The 16,666-nt window shown below is 47.4% G+C and overlaps 1 protein-coding gene and 1 long non-coding RNA gene across 3 annotated transcripts in view; one reads left to right on the top strand and one right to left on the bottom strand.

Annotated features, from left to right (window-relative positions):
• Positions 1–10,231: 10,231 nt before the first annotated feature.
• Positions 10,232–12,694, bottom strand: LOC109270969 (uncharacterized). Its single transcript, XR_008423367.1, has 2 exons — positions 11,701–12,694; positions 10,232–10,411 (listed from the first exon to the last, which is right to left on the bottom strand). It is a non-coding gene; the product is annotated as an uncharacterized LOC109270969 (long non-coding RNA).
• Positions 12,695–12,878: 184 nt separating this feature from the next.
• N4BP1 (NEDD4 binding protein 1) overlaps positions 12,879–16,666 on the top strand; it is a 49,697-nt gene continuing 45,909 nt past the window's right edge. For both annotated transcript variants that reach the window (XM_019456015.2, XM_019456014.2), the window contains exon 1: positions 12,879–13,141. In XM_019456015.2, coding sequence (XP_019311560.2) covers positions 12,944–13,141 — 198 coding nt within the window. In that variant the 5' untranslated portion in view covers positions 12,879–12,943. The remainder of the gene's footprint in view (positions 13,142–16,666) is intronic.

Below are 16,666 nucleotides of genomic sequence, written 5' to 3'. Positions count from 1 at the left end.
GGAAGGAGGACCCAGAAAAAGATGCCAAACGTTGGGCACTCCAACCAAAAAGATGTCCTCTCTGTCACATCAAAAGTGCAGAAACTGCTTCATTCAGAGAGGCATCTCTACTGCCTCTCACAGCTGGGTCTCCAAGCCTGGCTTATCGCCAACCTTCAGAAGAGGCTAAATGAGCTAGCAAAAGTGTGTTGTCTGCTACCAACACACACACCATCCTCGGGGTCAGAAGTTGCACCTGGGAGTCTGATGGAAGCAGGTGATTGGAAGCCACTGCTGTAGAGCAGGGCTTTCTAGGACTTTACAGCATACATAAACCACCTGGGCACCTCGCTAAAATGCAGATTCTGATTCAGCTGGTCTGCGGTGAGGCCTGAGATTCTGCTTTTCTCACAAGTGTTCAGATGATGCCCACGCTGCTGATCCACGCACCATGAACATGGAGGATCTGGCCTGTGGCCTGGTACATGGAAGCAGCATGCTGCATGCTGACTACCGACTAGCATAAGCCCCCTCTGTAGACTTATTCATCTCAGCCTCACAATAGCCCCTTGCAATCAGTACTATTGTCCCTGTGTTATGGGTGAGAAACAAAAACATTAACTGTTCCAAAATTGTAACAGCTAATTAGTAACAGAACCAGGACTCACAATACACTTTTGCTAAACCGAATGTTACTGTTTTAGGTTGAATTAAAGTAAACACCATCCCCTTTCCTCCCAAACTTTCCAAGACAGAGAGAAAAGATCACTGAAGCAGCATAGCAGAGCAGTGAAGAAGGCAGATTCTGGAGCCAAACTGCCCAGATTCACAATCTCAGCGTTGCCAATTAGGAGCTGTGTGACTTTGATGGGTGGTTCGACCTCTCTGTGCCTCCTTTTCTTCATCTCAAAACTGGGAATAACGATAGCACCTCATTCTGGGAGTTGTTAGGAGGATTAAGTGAGGTAATTGAATATAGTGCTCTACGGGCACCTGGTAGGTGGTAAATACTCAGGCATTGCCTGCACCCAGGTCAGACTTCCAAGGCTGTGAGAACTGCAGGGACAAATGAGTCCCTGCTTTGGGCTTTAAGCAACTCACAGTTTAATGAGGGAGAGGGAGAGAAAACGCTAATGGGAAGGCCATCAGAGCACCCATGGGGGGGTAATTATCACCATGTAGTACAGCAAGAGGCAGCCCTCCACATGCAACTCACATTAATTCACCTGTATGCACCTCCCTGTCAGCAAAAAGCTTAGTATCTTGAGTGACGCCACCCACCATCCCACCCAACAAGTCCAAAAAGGGCATGAGATGGGGGACTGTAGACCTGCTGGGCCCTCTGTTCCAAAAGCCTCTCACAGTGTGAGCTGACCACAACGTGGGTGACTGCAATGTGTGAAGACACTTGATTTGTACCACAGGGCCCTGAAATGCACACCTACTACTTCATATGGCACTGTGATCCATCCCAATGCTGGAGGAAAAACAGCACGGCGTTTACAGAGAGAAGGTGGCCAGTCTTGAATGTGGGCCTGTCTATTCTCGGGGACGAGTCTAAATAACACATTTTGCTTTGCAGTTACAGTTTACTCTCTGGGTAAGGTGAGCTGGCTCCTCGGTGGGAATTCACAGCGTGTCTTCAAGAGACTGGAAACAAGCTCAGCACCCACCAGCTGGGAAGTGGTGGAAGCAATTATAGTCTTGCGCAATGAGCTGCTACAGCAGTTAAAGAAAGGAAGGAGGTGCAGCATTATTTACAATAGCTGAGATGTGGAAACAACCTAAGTGTCCACCAATGGATGAATGGATAAAGAAAATGTGATATATGTGTGTGTGTGTGTGTGTGTGTGTGTGTGTGTGTATCTATATATCTATATATCTATATCTATATCTATATCTATATCTATATCTATATCTATATATCTCACATCTCACCCCACATATCAAACCCACCCCACCACAGTCTGCTAGAGTGGGGCCTGAGCACTCCTATTCTAAAACACCCCTCCACAGATAGACCAAAGCTAGGGAACAACTGAGGTGGAAAGCTTCCATGCTCCTGGACCACACCTCCTGGCCTCCAACTGAAAACCTAAATAGACTTTGTGGAAGAGCTGGGCGCTGGAGAGGTAGCATCCCAGGCAGACCCGCATGCAGAGTTGCATTCTGGACACAGAGGAGTTCCAGCCCCATCACTGACACTGCTGAGAAAGAGAGCTTTGCGGAGCAATTTCCCCACATGTGGGACTGGATGGAGGATGTTGCCCTCTGCACACAGACACCTTGCAACACCTTCTTCTCCACTCAAAACAAACACAGAGTGAAAAGTCCCCCCAAAATTAATTTATCAATCCATTTTATTGCGCCTCTGATGCAGCTCCTCAGCTGCTCTCTCCACACCCAGGATCTCAATGGGGAGCAGACCCAGTCCCTTTTGGTTGCCTGGAGGTGCTGGTTGTAAGCCTTTATGTCCGAGAAAAGCATGGCTAAATGCAGTTGTTGCTGCTTGCCCACTTTCTTTGGGTTCCCCCTGAGGCCTTTCCATCTGTGGGAGGCATTTCTGCCAATCACACAGATCCATTCACCTTGCATCCCCATTTGGCCTTGCCACCTGTTCCCAAAAGAGCTGCCTCCCCGATTTCTTCAGGGGATTGCTTCGCGGTGAGGGAGACTTCAATTCAAGCCTTCTCCTTCATTCTCGGAAGCTGCACTCAGGACAGCAGGTGGCGCTCCGGGCTTCGGTGGTCGAGGCCGGGAGCCTGTGGCAAACAGGCTTTCTGGGAGTTAGATGTCCCTTGCGCGGAGGGGCGCAGTAAATATGTAATAAGCGAGCGAGTGCGAGCCTAAAACGTGAAATCGTTTCCCCTGACGGTGTCCGCTGGTCTAAGCTCCCACGCTGGTAGGAGGGGGAAGGAATGAGAATATGTAGCTGGCGGGGCTGCAACCTTCTCATTGCAGAAATGGGAAATGGCCCAGAGCAGAGAGGCTTGCCCAGGCACCACGGAAAAGGGCAGAGTCAAAACTCCTGCCCTGACGGTTCTTTGGTCGGCCTAGTGCCAGCTCTTACACCCTCAGACGTGGGTCTTCCGAAAGGGTTGCCACTCTTAGCACATGTCCCTGCATAAAGAGACAGAATACACGGTCCTAAAGCCCCAACTCCCATGAGTATTTCCCACACGTGGGTCCCTTACATCCCCTTTCGTGATTCTGACCATTTCTACACACCACCACAGTTAAAAATCTGGTTAATACATTTTTTGAAATCAACTCACCTTCTAAAGTTAAATATAATTAAAAGAGAAATGTTTCATTGCTACAGCTGCAAGTCCAGTATTTCTTGCCAAAAACAGGACTGTAAAAATAAATATGTAACAATTACAGTTTCTTAGAAGTCTGGCTGTTTACCAATGAAACTCATCTGCCATTCCGTCAGTGGTGTGTTTTCCACACTTTAGGAAAAACTGGGATTCCAGTACTACCTCTGGCGGGAATGCGGAATGAGATGTAGCAAGAGGTGGTGATGGAGAGCCAGAGAGAGAGGCAGCCACACTGCTGACTCCGTTGCAGAACAAAGGGAACCCTGACATACTCCATGACCTTCCTGCAGTACATACAAACTTCCGGAAACTGTACGTTCTTTTTACACTGGAAAGCTGGAGGGGAAGGGTGGAGACCTGGCTTCCTGTGAGCCTGTCCCACCTTGGACCTCTTACAGAATGCATAAAATAGCATCTCAGGGTGAGGAGGTCCTTAGAGGTCTTCCAGCCAGCCCCCTGTAGCTGGACTGATCTCCTCTCCCTCACCCTGGGGGGCAGGGGTCCTCTGGCCTCTGCCCCAGCATATTGCCTGCTGTGGAGGCAGCCTATGGGTGGGGCAAGGGCAAGGACCACTGGAAAGATGACTGCGATCTGCAGATGGGGTTGGAGGAAGAGGAGACCATCCTATAGACAAGGGTGAGCCTTGTTGTTGAAGAGGTTTGTCCACTCTGGATTGAGTTGTGGGGAAAGACAGTCATTGGTATGGATAATTCACTTCCCCTCTCTGAATCTTGGTTTCCTCATCTGTACAATAAAGAGGGTGGATTAGATGGGGCCTTAAGTTAGGGCCAGCTCCAAGCACCACTCCAGGCTGCAGTTTGGGACTGTTGGGAGGAGGAGATGCCTCCTGGCCAAATCTGACTCCCAGAGCATGCAGAAGTTTTATAACAGGACATCCAGAAGTGTCTTCCATGTCTGCGAGAGACTGGTCAAGTTAAGAGAAAGATCTTCCTGCTGTCTGTGTCCTGCAGTCCTGGAATGTGCAAAAGTCATTTGTACCCTCTTGTCCTGGAGATCTTTAGGTCAATAAAACTCAATTACCGGTCCTGGGCAGTCACTGAACTAGCCTGGTACTTGTTTGGGTGTGGGAGAGTACAAGGGGAACCAGGGCACGTCTCCACCCTTCTGGAGAAGTCTTCAATACTACAGATCTGTCATGCCAGTTCTGTCTCTACCCCTTCCTAGTGGTAGAGACTTCAGAAAAGTTACTTGACCTTCCTAAGTCTCATTTTCCTCATCTTTAAAATGAGCATAATAGGGGTGCCTGGGTAGCCCAGTCGGTTAAGCATCTGACTCTTGATTTGGGCTCAGGTCATGATCTCACGGTTTGTGAGATCAAACCCCATGTCGAGCTCTGCACTGACAGTGCAGAGCCTGCTTAGGACATTCTGTCTCCCTCTCTCTCTGCCCCTTCCCTTCTCTCTCTCTCTCTCTCAAAACAAATAAACTTAAAAAAAATAAAAAATAAGATGGGCATAATACCTACTTCACGGAGCTGTCTGTGGGGGTGGACAAATGAGATCATTTGTGTAGAATCAGCCAATCAATAATTTGAGGAACACATACTGTTCTAAATGCTGGGTACATAGCCCAGTTCCTTGTATTGGGTCAAGCATGTAAGGGGCATCCGGAAAAGCAATACACACACACACAGACACACACACTCACACATACATATGTTTAGATAGCATGTGTTCCATGCCATGCCATCCAATTCCTTCCTCATTTGTGGTCTCTGCATCTTCTGACTGCCCCTCACCACTTGATTTCTGTCCCATGTGGTGGTGACAGCATTCTATCTGTCATTATGTAGCCATTACTTTCCTTCTCCTGCTCTTCCAGGAAAATAAGCATACTACCTTAGTCACTGTTACCCCTACCTCCCACCACCACCAGTGACTTTAGAATGCCCCACACAGGGGCACCTGGGTGGCTCAGTTGGTTGAGCGTCTGACTTAGGCTCAGGTCATGATCTCATGGCTCGTGAGTTTGAGCCCCACGTCAGGCTTGCTGCTGTCAGTGCAGAGCCTGGAGCCTGCTTCAGATCCTATGTCTTCCTCTCTCTCTGCCCGCCCCCCCCCCCCAACTCTTATGTGCTCTATCTCTCTCTCTCAAAAACGAACATTTAAAAATAAATAAATTAATAAATTAATAAGAATGTCCCGTACATTATGGGCACTCATATCAAGTTTGTCTGAAGTTCTACTGCCCAGATAGCCCGAGAAGCATCGGTAAGCAGCCGGGTCTTAGACCTGATTGCAGTACATGCAGCTGAGCACCTGGAGTCTCATGCCCAGGGTGGTGACCTCATCCAAGTATGGGAACCCTACAGCCCTTCCACACTGAGTCCAACATGGTTTCACCAACAAGAAACTTGATGGCAAGAGTGCTGAAGCCCTTGCAGCCCTGAGTTGGAGAATCTATTGATCAAGGAGCATTAATCACCTTCTAATGACTTCCCATCACATGTAAAATAAGTTCTAACATTTTCCCAGGACCATAAGGCTCCATGCTCTGGCCAAGTCTCAACCTCAACCCCTTCTCCTCCTCTCCATGCTCCAGGCACACAGTCCCCCTGCTGCTCTGCAAACACACTAACCACCGTCTGCCTAGAAGCTCTTCTCCACATATCCCCATGGCTCCTCAACTCCATTCAAATGTCAGTTCCTCAGAGAGGCTTTCCTTGTCCAGCCCACCTAAAAGATTACAAATGCATCTTCTCCATTTCAGAATCCTCATCACTGTTGGCGTACCCTTTTTCTCTATTCTTCATATTTCCATGTGAAGGAAACAAGGCAGACCACGTTTCTTGGCCTATGTCCCTACCTATCACTCCTCCTCTCTATGGGAGGATTGAGTTGTCTGATTGATGAGTTTTGGAGAATATACTGAGCATGTGCATCCCAGCTCTCTTCTCTTGGAGAGCCAGCCTATCTGCAGAGACAGCACGTTTGTGTCTGCTCTCTGTCTCACAGAAACGGGCCTCCCCACCAGCCCAGCAGGTACGGGAAGAAGAGAAGCCCAGAGAGTGTCCAGCTGTGCCAGTCACTGGACTCTGTCCAGTTCATGAGTAGGGCAATAACCAGCCATATCCTCCATTCAACATTATCAGTTATAAGTTTGCATATCTGTCTAGCTCTTATGTTGGTCTGTCAGTTATGAATTTAGATGTGTTTCTTTTATGTAGTGTTGCATCACAAATCACCCAAAACTCAGTTGTTGAATTAACAATTTATTATTTCACATACATTTGTGGGTTGACTAGATGGTACTTTTGTTTCACAGGTTGTCTGTTGTCTGGAATGCTGAACCAGCTGGAAGTCCAAATGGCCTCACTCACGTGACTGGTATTTGGTATTCTTGCTGGGAGCTCATCTGGGGCTGTCAGCTGGGAACATGGGGACCTTGGCCCGCCTCCACATAGTTGTTTGGGCTTCCTCTTGGCAGGGGAATTAGGTTCCAAGTAGGACTGTTGCACAAGCAAGTATTCCAAGAGGAAGGAAGTAGAAGCTAACAGTCTTCTTAAGAATTGATCTTGGAAATCCTGGAATATCATTTCTACAGATGCTATCAGTGTACAGTCACAGAGCAGCCCAGATTCCTGATGCAAAGAGCAGTATGTCCACACAAGGAGGAAAAGCATTATTGAGGGCCATTTTTGGAGACTACCTACCACAGGTGGGAGTAGAATATTGAGGCCTCTAAATTTCCACCACCATTCCCTGGCCTATATCATTCACTCATTCATTGTGTCTTCCCTTCTAGTAAGATCGTGAAAGCAGACACTTTGCTTTGTTCATTGATATGTTTTCAGGACTTACTCACACTGCTTGGCACATAGTAAGTATTCTGTAAATATTTGTTGAATGAATGAATGAATTAAACAACCAGTCATTCAATTGCCCTAACCAGTCACAGGAAGTTGAACAGGCCAGTACATTTTCTTGGAAAAAGTGAGACTTAAGCTAGGCTTTAAATACAGGTAGGTAGCCTGGCAAGAACATATTCTATAGATAAGCTGATGAGAAGCAGCAATGGGTAATGGGTGGTCAGTTACCCAGTCACTTGCTTGGTGGACACATATCTGACTCTGACCAGGACCCTGTTAATCCATGTTGTTACATTCTCAATTTAGACAGGACAGCATATCAGAGGGAACCTAGAGAACTCTCATTAGATTTGTTCTGAGTGTGTGTGTGTGTATGTGTGTGTGTGTGTGTGTGTGTGTGTGTGTGTGTGTGTTTCATGCAGAAGAGAGGAGGAGACAGAATTCCCACAAGCTCAGCCCCAGAGATAGGGCTTTCCCCGAACTGCTGTGTAGATCAGTGGTTCTAAATACGGGTGGGTATTTTACACCTCCCTCCCCCCACCAGACATTACACACTCTCTGGGGAATTTTGGGTGTTGTCACACCTGGGGTAGGAGGGTGCTACTGGCATCTAGAGAGGGAGGCCAGGAATGCTGTCCAACATCCTATAATTCATAGGGTAGGCCACCACAACAAAGAATTATCTGGCCCCAAATGTCAATTGTGTTATTATTGAGAAACCCTGCTATAAAGGGTGATGGGAAAATACTGTGGATTCAGGGCATCTGGGAGCTGGTAGATTGCACGCAGTCATGTAGTAACACTTGGCCCAGAAACTGTGTTCCCACCTGAGACGACTGAGTTTTATAAACAACTCTCAATGCTGTAGCAGCCTAGCAGTGTGAATTAATGTCAGAGGAGTTCCAGTAACGTGAGTAATAATGACACAGAAGGATTATAAAGGGAAAGAAACACAAGACTGGAAGCAGCAGAAGCACCAGGGCTTTTCCACAGCTAAGGAGAACAAGCCCCCTGCACTTTAATGTTGAGGATTTACCACCAAAATACCTCTCAGATTCCTCCTCTCTGTGTCCACTCCAACCTCCCTGGTCCAATCCACCACTCTCTCTCTTAAGCGCTCTTTCCAGGTCCACTCTAGGCCTCCAGGCTTTCTCCACCAAGGGACAGAGGGAGATCTCAGAGCACACGTTAAATGGTGCATTTGCTGCTTAAAAACCTAGGAAAGCTTCCCAGTATACTTAAAACACAAAATCTAACTGGTCCACCATGTTCTGGAGGATAAAGCCTTATTCTACTTGTGGGTGCCCTCCCCTCCCACCTGCCTCAGCATTCTGCAGCCATAAAGGGCCACGTGCTGGCCTGTTTTCCATTTCAGAAATACTTTGAGCTCATTCCAGCCTCAGGTGACAGCCCCCATGGAGCTGACAGTCTGATGACATCTGAAGATAGACATGAATCATTCATATCACGGGCACCTTGGTGGCTCAGTCATTAAGCATCTGACAGTTCCTGAGTTCGAGTCTCACATCGGATGAACTCAAGCCTCACTTTGGTAAAACATGAGCCCTGGGTGGGCCCCGCTTCTCTCTCTCTCTCTCTCTGCCTCTTGTGGGATTCTCTCCCTCTCTCTCTTTCTCTCCCCCTCGCTCATTTGTGCCCTCTCTCAAAAAAAAAAAAAATCACACAAGCATATGTAAAACTGATCCCAGTGTTATGAGCAAAAGAGCCACAGTGCCCTCAAGAGCTTGTGACAAGAGGATTTGACCCACCAGAAAAGCTAGTGAATGAATTCTTGAACAAGTGGATCTTGAGCTGAGATCTGATGGAAGAGCAGGAGTTAACTAACTGAAAAGAAAGCTGGAGGGGAAAACATCCTTGTGCAAATGCCCTGAGGCAGTGTCTGTTAGGCTAAGTGGAGAGTGGAGTAGAGGTGGAGTAAGCAGGAGACAGATCTTACAAAGCCTGAAACCTATAATATGGAGTTTGAATTTTATTCTGAGCCTAAGGGGAAGCTCTTGAGGGATCTTAAGAGACTGACTGATGAAATTTGCAATTTGAGAATATTACTCTGGCTGCAGCATCGATATTTGTAAATAATTTCTCCCAACCTTATAGCAGTTGTAGCTCCTGAAATTTGAAGAGAGGTCAGGAAGAATGTGGGGGACACCCCAACAGCTGTCAAAGGCAGAGATGATGGTAGTTTGGACTATTGATGAGGGAGAGGAAAAACTGTCCAGTTTGAAAATATATTAAAATGCGTGTGTCTGAAACACAATTGTATTCCTGTTTCTTACTCTGTAGCCCTAGATGTCATTATACCATAAATAAATAAATAAATAAATAAATAAATAAATAAATAACCAACCAACCAACCAACCAACCAACCCAGGAAGACTCACCACCCAGAGACCTCCAGTTGGAGGGCATTTTGAGCATCAGCTTGGTTGGCTAGTTGGCTGGTTGGCTATGCTAAGCAACATTACATATGCAAGTCTGTTTTTGAAAGCATCCCAAGGCAAGTAGGACCTAAGCATTAGGAGGTTGGTCATGAGAACATATCATCTCCCCTTGCTTACTTTTGCAGGAGGGCAGAAACGGGTGTTGGTTGCAGATAAAGGCTTGTTGTCATTATGGCATAGCACGTATGAGCACCCCAGCACAGAGTCAGACTGCCTGGATTCAAATTCCTATTCCCACCACCTCACTTACCAGCTCTGTGAAACATTTTGAGATTTCTACCTTGCTTCTATGTCCTCACTTTTAAAAAAGGAGTGATAGGGGCGCCTGGATGGCTCAGTCGGTTAAGCGTCCGACTTTGGCTCAGGTCATGATCTCACGGTCCGTGAGTTCGAGCCCAGCGTTGGGCTCTGTGCTGGCAGCTCAGAGCCTGGAGCCTGCTTCAGATTCTGTGTCTCCCTCTCTCTCTGGCCCTCCCCCATTCATGCTCTGTCTCTCTCTGTCTCAAAAATAAATAAACTTTAAACAAAAATTTAAAATAGGAGTGATAATAATAGCAACCACCGGTGGCATTTTAGAAGGTCAATAATTACTTTCTGCCCCTCCTGCATTCAGAACTGAGAAATAAAAGCAGGCGTCAGACAGGTAGAGATCAAAATGTCATCTTTATTACTGACAAAGCTGGACTGGAGGATGTGGCTGAAGTGGAAACACTTTACCCAGTCACTGACACAGTGAGCAACCGCAGACGGCAGACAGCAGACAATTACGTGTACCCTCTCTGAAAGCCACTGGTCTGTGGCATCAGATAAGTCCTCCTCCTGCCCTGGGGAAGAGTAAGGGAGAATTAGATGGAAGCTGGATGTGTTCCTACATGCTTGGCCCTGCTGGGGAGGGAATAGAGTAGGAATTCACCACCCCCCCCCCCCACCTCCAAGAAAATAGGTGAAGGGGAAATAAGTGATTCCCTCAATCACTTATTGAGGGATTCATGGGATTGTTATGGATATTAAAGAAAAACAATAGGTAAAGTGTTCAGAATATAGACTCCATAAAGGTCTCATCCTTGGCATCAATTGTCCTGAGCTGGTCAGACTAGCCAAGATAGGCAAGGCTGACCAACTGAGGAAAGTTGTGGTTCAGAAATTGCAGGAAGCAAGGGAGTTTCTTAAAAAGGGGATTTCTCTCTCTCCCTCTCTCCTAGTTCCCTACACTCAGGAAACCTTGAGAGTTCCCTAAAGGGAAATGCTGACCAGATATGAACTGGCAAGTCTTTTGAACAGGGGGAAAAACCCAACAGCTGTATCTCTGGTAATACACCAATCCAGTGACTTATGAACACAGTATAATGGCCTAGCTTTCTTTTATGGTTGTGTGCGTGTGCACTACTTTTGCTAGTGTAGGACGAGTTTTTGTTGGGGGAGGAAAAGGAGCTTTGTGTGCTTCTCCAGGCAGCCTCTCCTCACCACTTATAATTAAGCAATTAAGAATCACTGGCCAGGAAGTCACTGGGAGCAAACAGGAACAACCCTGGGGAAAGCCTTGTCCAATCAATGAACAATAGCAATTCCATTTAAGGTGAGTGCAACAAAAAGACAGGAAATAACACGTGTTGACTCTAGCTCTGGGTGCAGTCCATCAGCAAGGCCATCCTCACCACCTGATCTGCCTCAGCCAATCTCAGGTCACCTATCTGATGCAGGAAGGCTGCAGGTTGTGTAGACACCAAGGGAAAAGCCCAGGAAAGAAGGAAGTTGTTGGTCTGTGAGCCTAGTGGTTCTCTTCCCTGTGCTGAGTCATCTCTTATCAGGGCACCAGGGAACCACACCTGCCTAAATTTCTGAGACAGATGGAAAACCCCAGCAGCCTGGATCCCTAAGAGGTTTTACCTTGGGTAATCCCTCTTACCAAGGCCGTTCACCTTTGGCATTTCCAACAGTAACATCTTTAGATCCCCTTCTTTCTCAAGGGGAAATCTACAAAGATGGAGGGGGCTCCCAGGCCCACAGGTTCAACATGGCTGTATAATCCATACAAAGCTTTTCCATGAAAATGGAACCTTAAATGTGTTGCTAATTTATCAATAGTAATAGCTAATACTTAGTGATCACTTACCATGTCCATGTACTGTAGTAATTTTCACAACGAGATACTATTGTTGTCCACATTTCACAGATAAGGAATTAAGACACAGAGAAGTTAAGTAATATTCCCATGACCCTTATCTATCTACTATATTCAGGACATCTAGCCCAGAGCAAGGAAACCAAAGTTTTATCTTACACAATCTGTTTTTATGGACTCAGAGAATGTAAGATCTGGAAAAGCCTTTGAAGATAACTGAGCGCAACCCCTGATGATATGAGAAAACAGAGCTGGAGAGGGGTTAGGGGTGTTTGTTCAAGTCCCACAGTAAAATGGATGAACCCCTAATCCCCTCTACTATAACACACTCTCCTCCTTCACTCCCAGAAGAAACCACTCTCCTGAAATTCTAAAATCATTTCTTTGTTCTTCAATTCTCCATACTTTTTATTGTTACCATTTTTACTGAAAGAACAATAAATAGGAAAGAAAAGATGGAAGGCAATGTAAAGGAAGAGAGAAGATGGGTAGGAAGATTAAGATAGAAAGAAGGGCGGGTGGGACAAATGGGGAGAAGGATGAAGGAAGAAAGGAAGGAATGAAGGATGGAAGGAAGGAAGAAAAGAAAAAAGGAAGGAAGGGAGGGAGGGAGGAAGGAAGCTAAAGAAGGAAAACCATCTGCCTATTAATTACTGAGAAGCTTGAAAACTCAATTGCTAGAGCCTTAGTTTGGGGTTCAAGATGTCTAAAGACAAACCAAATCCCTTGTGACACTGATTCAATACCAACAACTAGTTCAGAGCCTCAATTTCACCATCTATAAAACCAAAGATTCACTATCCACCTAGTCCCCGAAAGCGTTGGGCCTCAACAAAGAAGGCCGCCCATGCCCTTCTCCGCAGCCGTCGCTCTGCCCTCAATAATCATGGCGACCCTGCGTGACGTAGAGTTCCGTCGCCTTCGCCTTCCCTCCCTCTACTGGGGGGCGGCGACCATCAATGACGGAGGTGGGCAGGGCGCATGCGCGGCAGCGGGGCCCGGCCCGCGGCGGCGGTGGCGAAGGGGCGGAGGGGTTCACTACCCGCAGTAGCCAAGCTGCGGCGGCTGCGTCGGTATGGTGTAGCTTGGCCCGCGGGCAGGCGGCGGGCCGCGGGCGGGGGCGAGGCGGCCGCAAGGGCCGACGCCGCCTGACTGGCTCGGGTGTAGCGGCAGCACGCTGAGGGGGCGTCGCCGCCGCCGGCCCCCGGCGCCGCCGCGGGAGGCCGCGCCCGCCATGGCGGCCCGGGCGGTGCTGGACGAATTCACGGCGCCCGCGGAGAAGGCGGCGCTGCTGGAGCGGAGCCGCGGCCGCATCGAGGGCCTGTTCGGCGTGAGCCTGGCGGTGCTCGGCGCGCTCGGGGCCGAGGAACCGCTGCCCGCGCGCATCTGGCTGCAGCTCCGCGGGGCGCAGGAGGCGGTGCACAGCGCCAAGGTGAGTCCCGCTGCCGCCCCCGCCCTCCTTCCGCGGCCCAGCCCCTGGGGCCTCGTCTCGGCCGGGCTCCCTGGGCGCCCCCACCCCTTTTCTCCCTGCTCCGTGTGGGTACGCAGTGAAGCGCCGTGGTTAAGAGCGCAGTCTCCAGAGTCCATGGACCCGCGTTCTCAGCTCTCGATCCATGTGACCTTGGGCTAGCGGTTCAATCCCGGAGCGCCTCAGTTTCCCCATTTGTAAAGTGGCGAGGGCGAAAGTACCTCTCTCGGAGGGCTGTCGCGAGGTTTGGAGTAGGTGTTATTGCAAAGCGCAGAGCGCAGTGGCTGGCCCGGAGTGAGCGCGCTGCGAATGTTGCCTGTTGTTATCCGCCCCCCGGCCCTCGGGATGGTGCGCGCAGGGCCTGGTAGCTAGGCCCGCAGCCTCCTTGTCCACCACTTCAGCCACCTCTCTCTTCCCAGGCCTCCAGTACAGGGGTTCTGAACTTTTTGGGATTTCAGCCCCTTTTGAGAATCTGACAAAACTATAATAGTAGTAAAATACGCAGAAGATCAAGAAGAGATAGGGATATTTAATAATAGTGTTAAAAAGTATTGTTTCTTGTATTGAGGAACACATTTAATGGTTATAGGTCGTAGGACGAGCATAAGCTGAACACTTCATAAGGATTACCTAATGCAGCCCTTAAAAAATCCAGTGAGGTCGATTTTATTATCTTCCTCTCTCTAAATTAACAGCTGGAGAAACTGAAACTCTGCAAGTGGTGACTCACCTTCTCTCAAAATCAGCACTTCAGACTTATACCTACGCAACACCTTCAACTACTCCCCTTCCTCCCCGAGCCAGGAAACTAGCAAAGCGCAATCCCCCTTCTCACGTATCCAAGTTTCTCCAGGTCTTTCTGTCCAGTAGGTGCGGGAGCCAGGATTCAGACTTAGGGCCCTTGTTCTTGCTACCTGTCTCCCAAATGATGAGCCCTCTGGCTGGGAACAAAATGATCCTTTTTCTGGCATCCTACTTCAGGAATTTCACAGTGCTCTCAGAATTGGATCTGCTGTGACTCCTGACTCCCTCTTAGATGTAAAAAAAAAAAAAAAGCGCCTAAATGCTTTTTGTTTTAATATCTTTGGAGGAGAGGGGACACTTAACTGTGTGATCTTTCTCCATAGCATAACTTACTACATTCTAGATGTTGAATCAAGTTTGCTTTCCTGTGCTTAATTTTTTTCCTAACTTGTAATTTTTAACTTCTGAGTCCCCTCTTGTTTTTCTCCCAGCTGCCAAATTTCTTCACACTCCCCAGGGCTAAAAGGTGTGACATAACTAAGTCTTATTAATGCTTCTGTGAAATCTCTTACATGCACTCATTCCTCTTCATTGCCTTTGCTGCTATTAAGACCTTCATTCTAGGTATGTGCTCCTCCCTTACTTCATTGCCCTCACTCCAGTCCCTCCTCCCCCCTCCCTCCTTGCATTAGACTGAACTGTCCAGGGAAAATCCTTTTCTTGCCCTGGGACCTGCTAGGGCCTCCTGTTGCCTATCTCATTCACTCCAAACTCCTGGAGATTTACAAAACATTTACTAATCCAGTCCCACCTTATTTTCCCAATTCTCTGCCATAGCAACCCTCAAGCTTAAACCACTACTGTTGTCTGACTAGTCTCACTGCTTTTACTGTGTGCTTCACCTGCTCCCAGTTCAGCTTTACTCAAGACTCACCCCAAGTGTAGAAAGTACTTATTTTGCTGTACAGAAAAACCTGGCATGTTATGCTAGACCCTCCCAACTCCAGTTCTGTTGCCTGTCCTGCGACACAGTTTAGGATAAGCTATTTGGAAAAGGTGTGTCTTACAGTATCTCGGTAGTAGGTGTCACCCACCCATTTTATGTTTGCTAGGTGTGTTACTCATAATCCAATCCTCCCACTTGTAAGAAATTCTTTTTCTTTTCCCTTGAGACTCATGGGTAAGAGATGAATGCCACAGTTACATTCTTTTGAGTAAGAGGAAACCATTAACTTAAGAATAGGAAAGCAGACTTCAACATCAATATTTTAAGTTGTGGAGGAGAAGGTTTGGGGGAAGGAAGATTTTTTTTTTTTTTTTTTTTTTTTTTTTTTAAAGAGAGAGTGCAAGCAGGGGAGAGGGGCAGAGGGAGAAAGAATCTTAAGCAGGCTCCACACTAAGCACAGAGCCTGACAAGGGACTTTATCCCACTACTCTGAGATCATGACCTGAGCAGAAATCAAAAGTCTAGGAGGCTCTACTGGCTGACTAGCCAGGCGCCCCAGGAAGATTAAGAGTAAATAAGAATTTTTTTTAACTAGCTGGTAGAGCTTCTGATTAAGGTGAGGACAACTATTCTGGGTCTCTTCAGGCAGGTTACTTTGTTTTCCTGCTTTTAAAATGTTAAATCATGGGGCTCATGGGTGGCTCAGTTGGTTAAGCGACCGACTCTCAGTTTCTGCACAGGTCACAATTTCATGGTCGTGAGATTGAGCCCCACATTGGGTTCCATGCTGGGCCTGGAGCCTGTTTGGGATTCTCTCTCCCCCCTTCTCTCTGCCTCTTCCTGCATGTGCACTCTCTCTCAAAAATAAATATTTTAAAATGTTAAATCACTACATTTAGCTCATGTGAGAGTAGGGGAGAAAATGAGGTTTAGTTAGGGGTCTATTGGCTAGAGAGAAAGGGGCTACAGGTAGAAACTGACAACATCCTGGGAGGTTAAAAAAAAAAAAAAAAAGGCACATCCTCTGTAAAAGTGGCCACTTTTGTGAGAGGAGAAATTTGTTGGCAGAAGCAGCACCTGAGCTGGGCTTTGAGGCGTCATCAAGATTCCCAGATGGAGGTAATTGTGAGCAAAGGCTAGAAGCCCCAAAACATGTGGAGTGTCTTGGTAGGAAGTGTCAGAGCCTCAAGGGACCCAAATGCCAGGTTAAGGCATTGGGCCTTAGAGTCAGTGAGGATTTTTGAGAGAAGGACTTGTCTGAAACTCTACTTGGAGGCAGGAAGACCCACTTGTGGAAGAGACTTTGTTTCAAGCTGGACATGGATGGGTGACAAAAGTTTTCCCTGGGATTTGGCAACTGAGTGTATGTAGGGATTAAGAGAGAGGTTTTAAGCCTTGATGTTAGGAAGGATGGTGGATAAAGTTTGACCTGTTGGTGAGGCCAGGTAGCCAACATTTGAAGAAAACTTATGTGCCAAGAAGTACAGTAACAGTTGCCTCTAGACCTCAAGTAATTCACAGCCTAGTAGGGAACACAAACATGGAAACAAATAGTATAGTATGATACATGTTAACTATTGAAGTATGTGCCAGGTGTTAACAGTAATACAGGAGAGAAAGGGTTGCTCTGCTAAATTGTGTGTAAAGGATGAACAAGAGTTTTCCAGAGGGAAGAGCATGTATAAAATCACAGGGATATGAAATAGTGCCAGTTTATCACTGATTTCCCAAGTGTAGGAGGCAATTGGAGGGAGATGGGCAGAGGTGGAAAGGGGCCAAGTCACAAGGCACTTGGGGAA

The sequence above is a fragment of the Panthera pardus genome, unplaced genomic scaffold, assembly GCF_024362965.1.
Source record: "Panthera pardus isolate Hobbes unplaced genomic scaffold, ASM2436296v1 HiC_scaffold_18, whole genome shotgun sequence".
NCBI classification, from domain to species: Eukaryota; Metazoa; Chordata; class Mammalia; order Carnivora; family Felidae; genus Panthera; species Panthera pardus.
The sequence above is the reverse complement of the archived record's forward strand: the minus strand, read 5'-3'. Positions and strand labels throughout refer to the sequence as shown.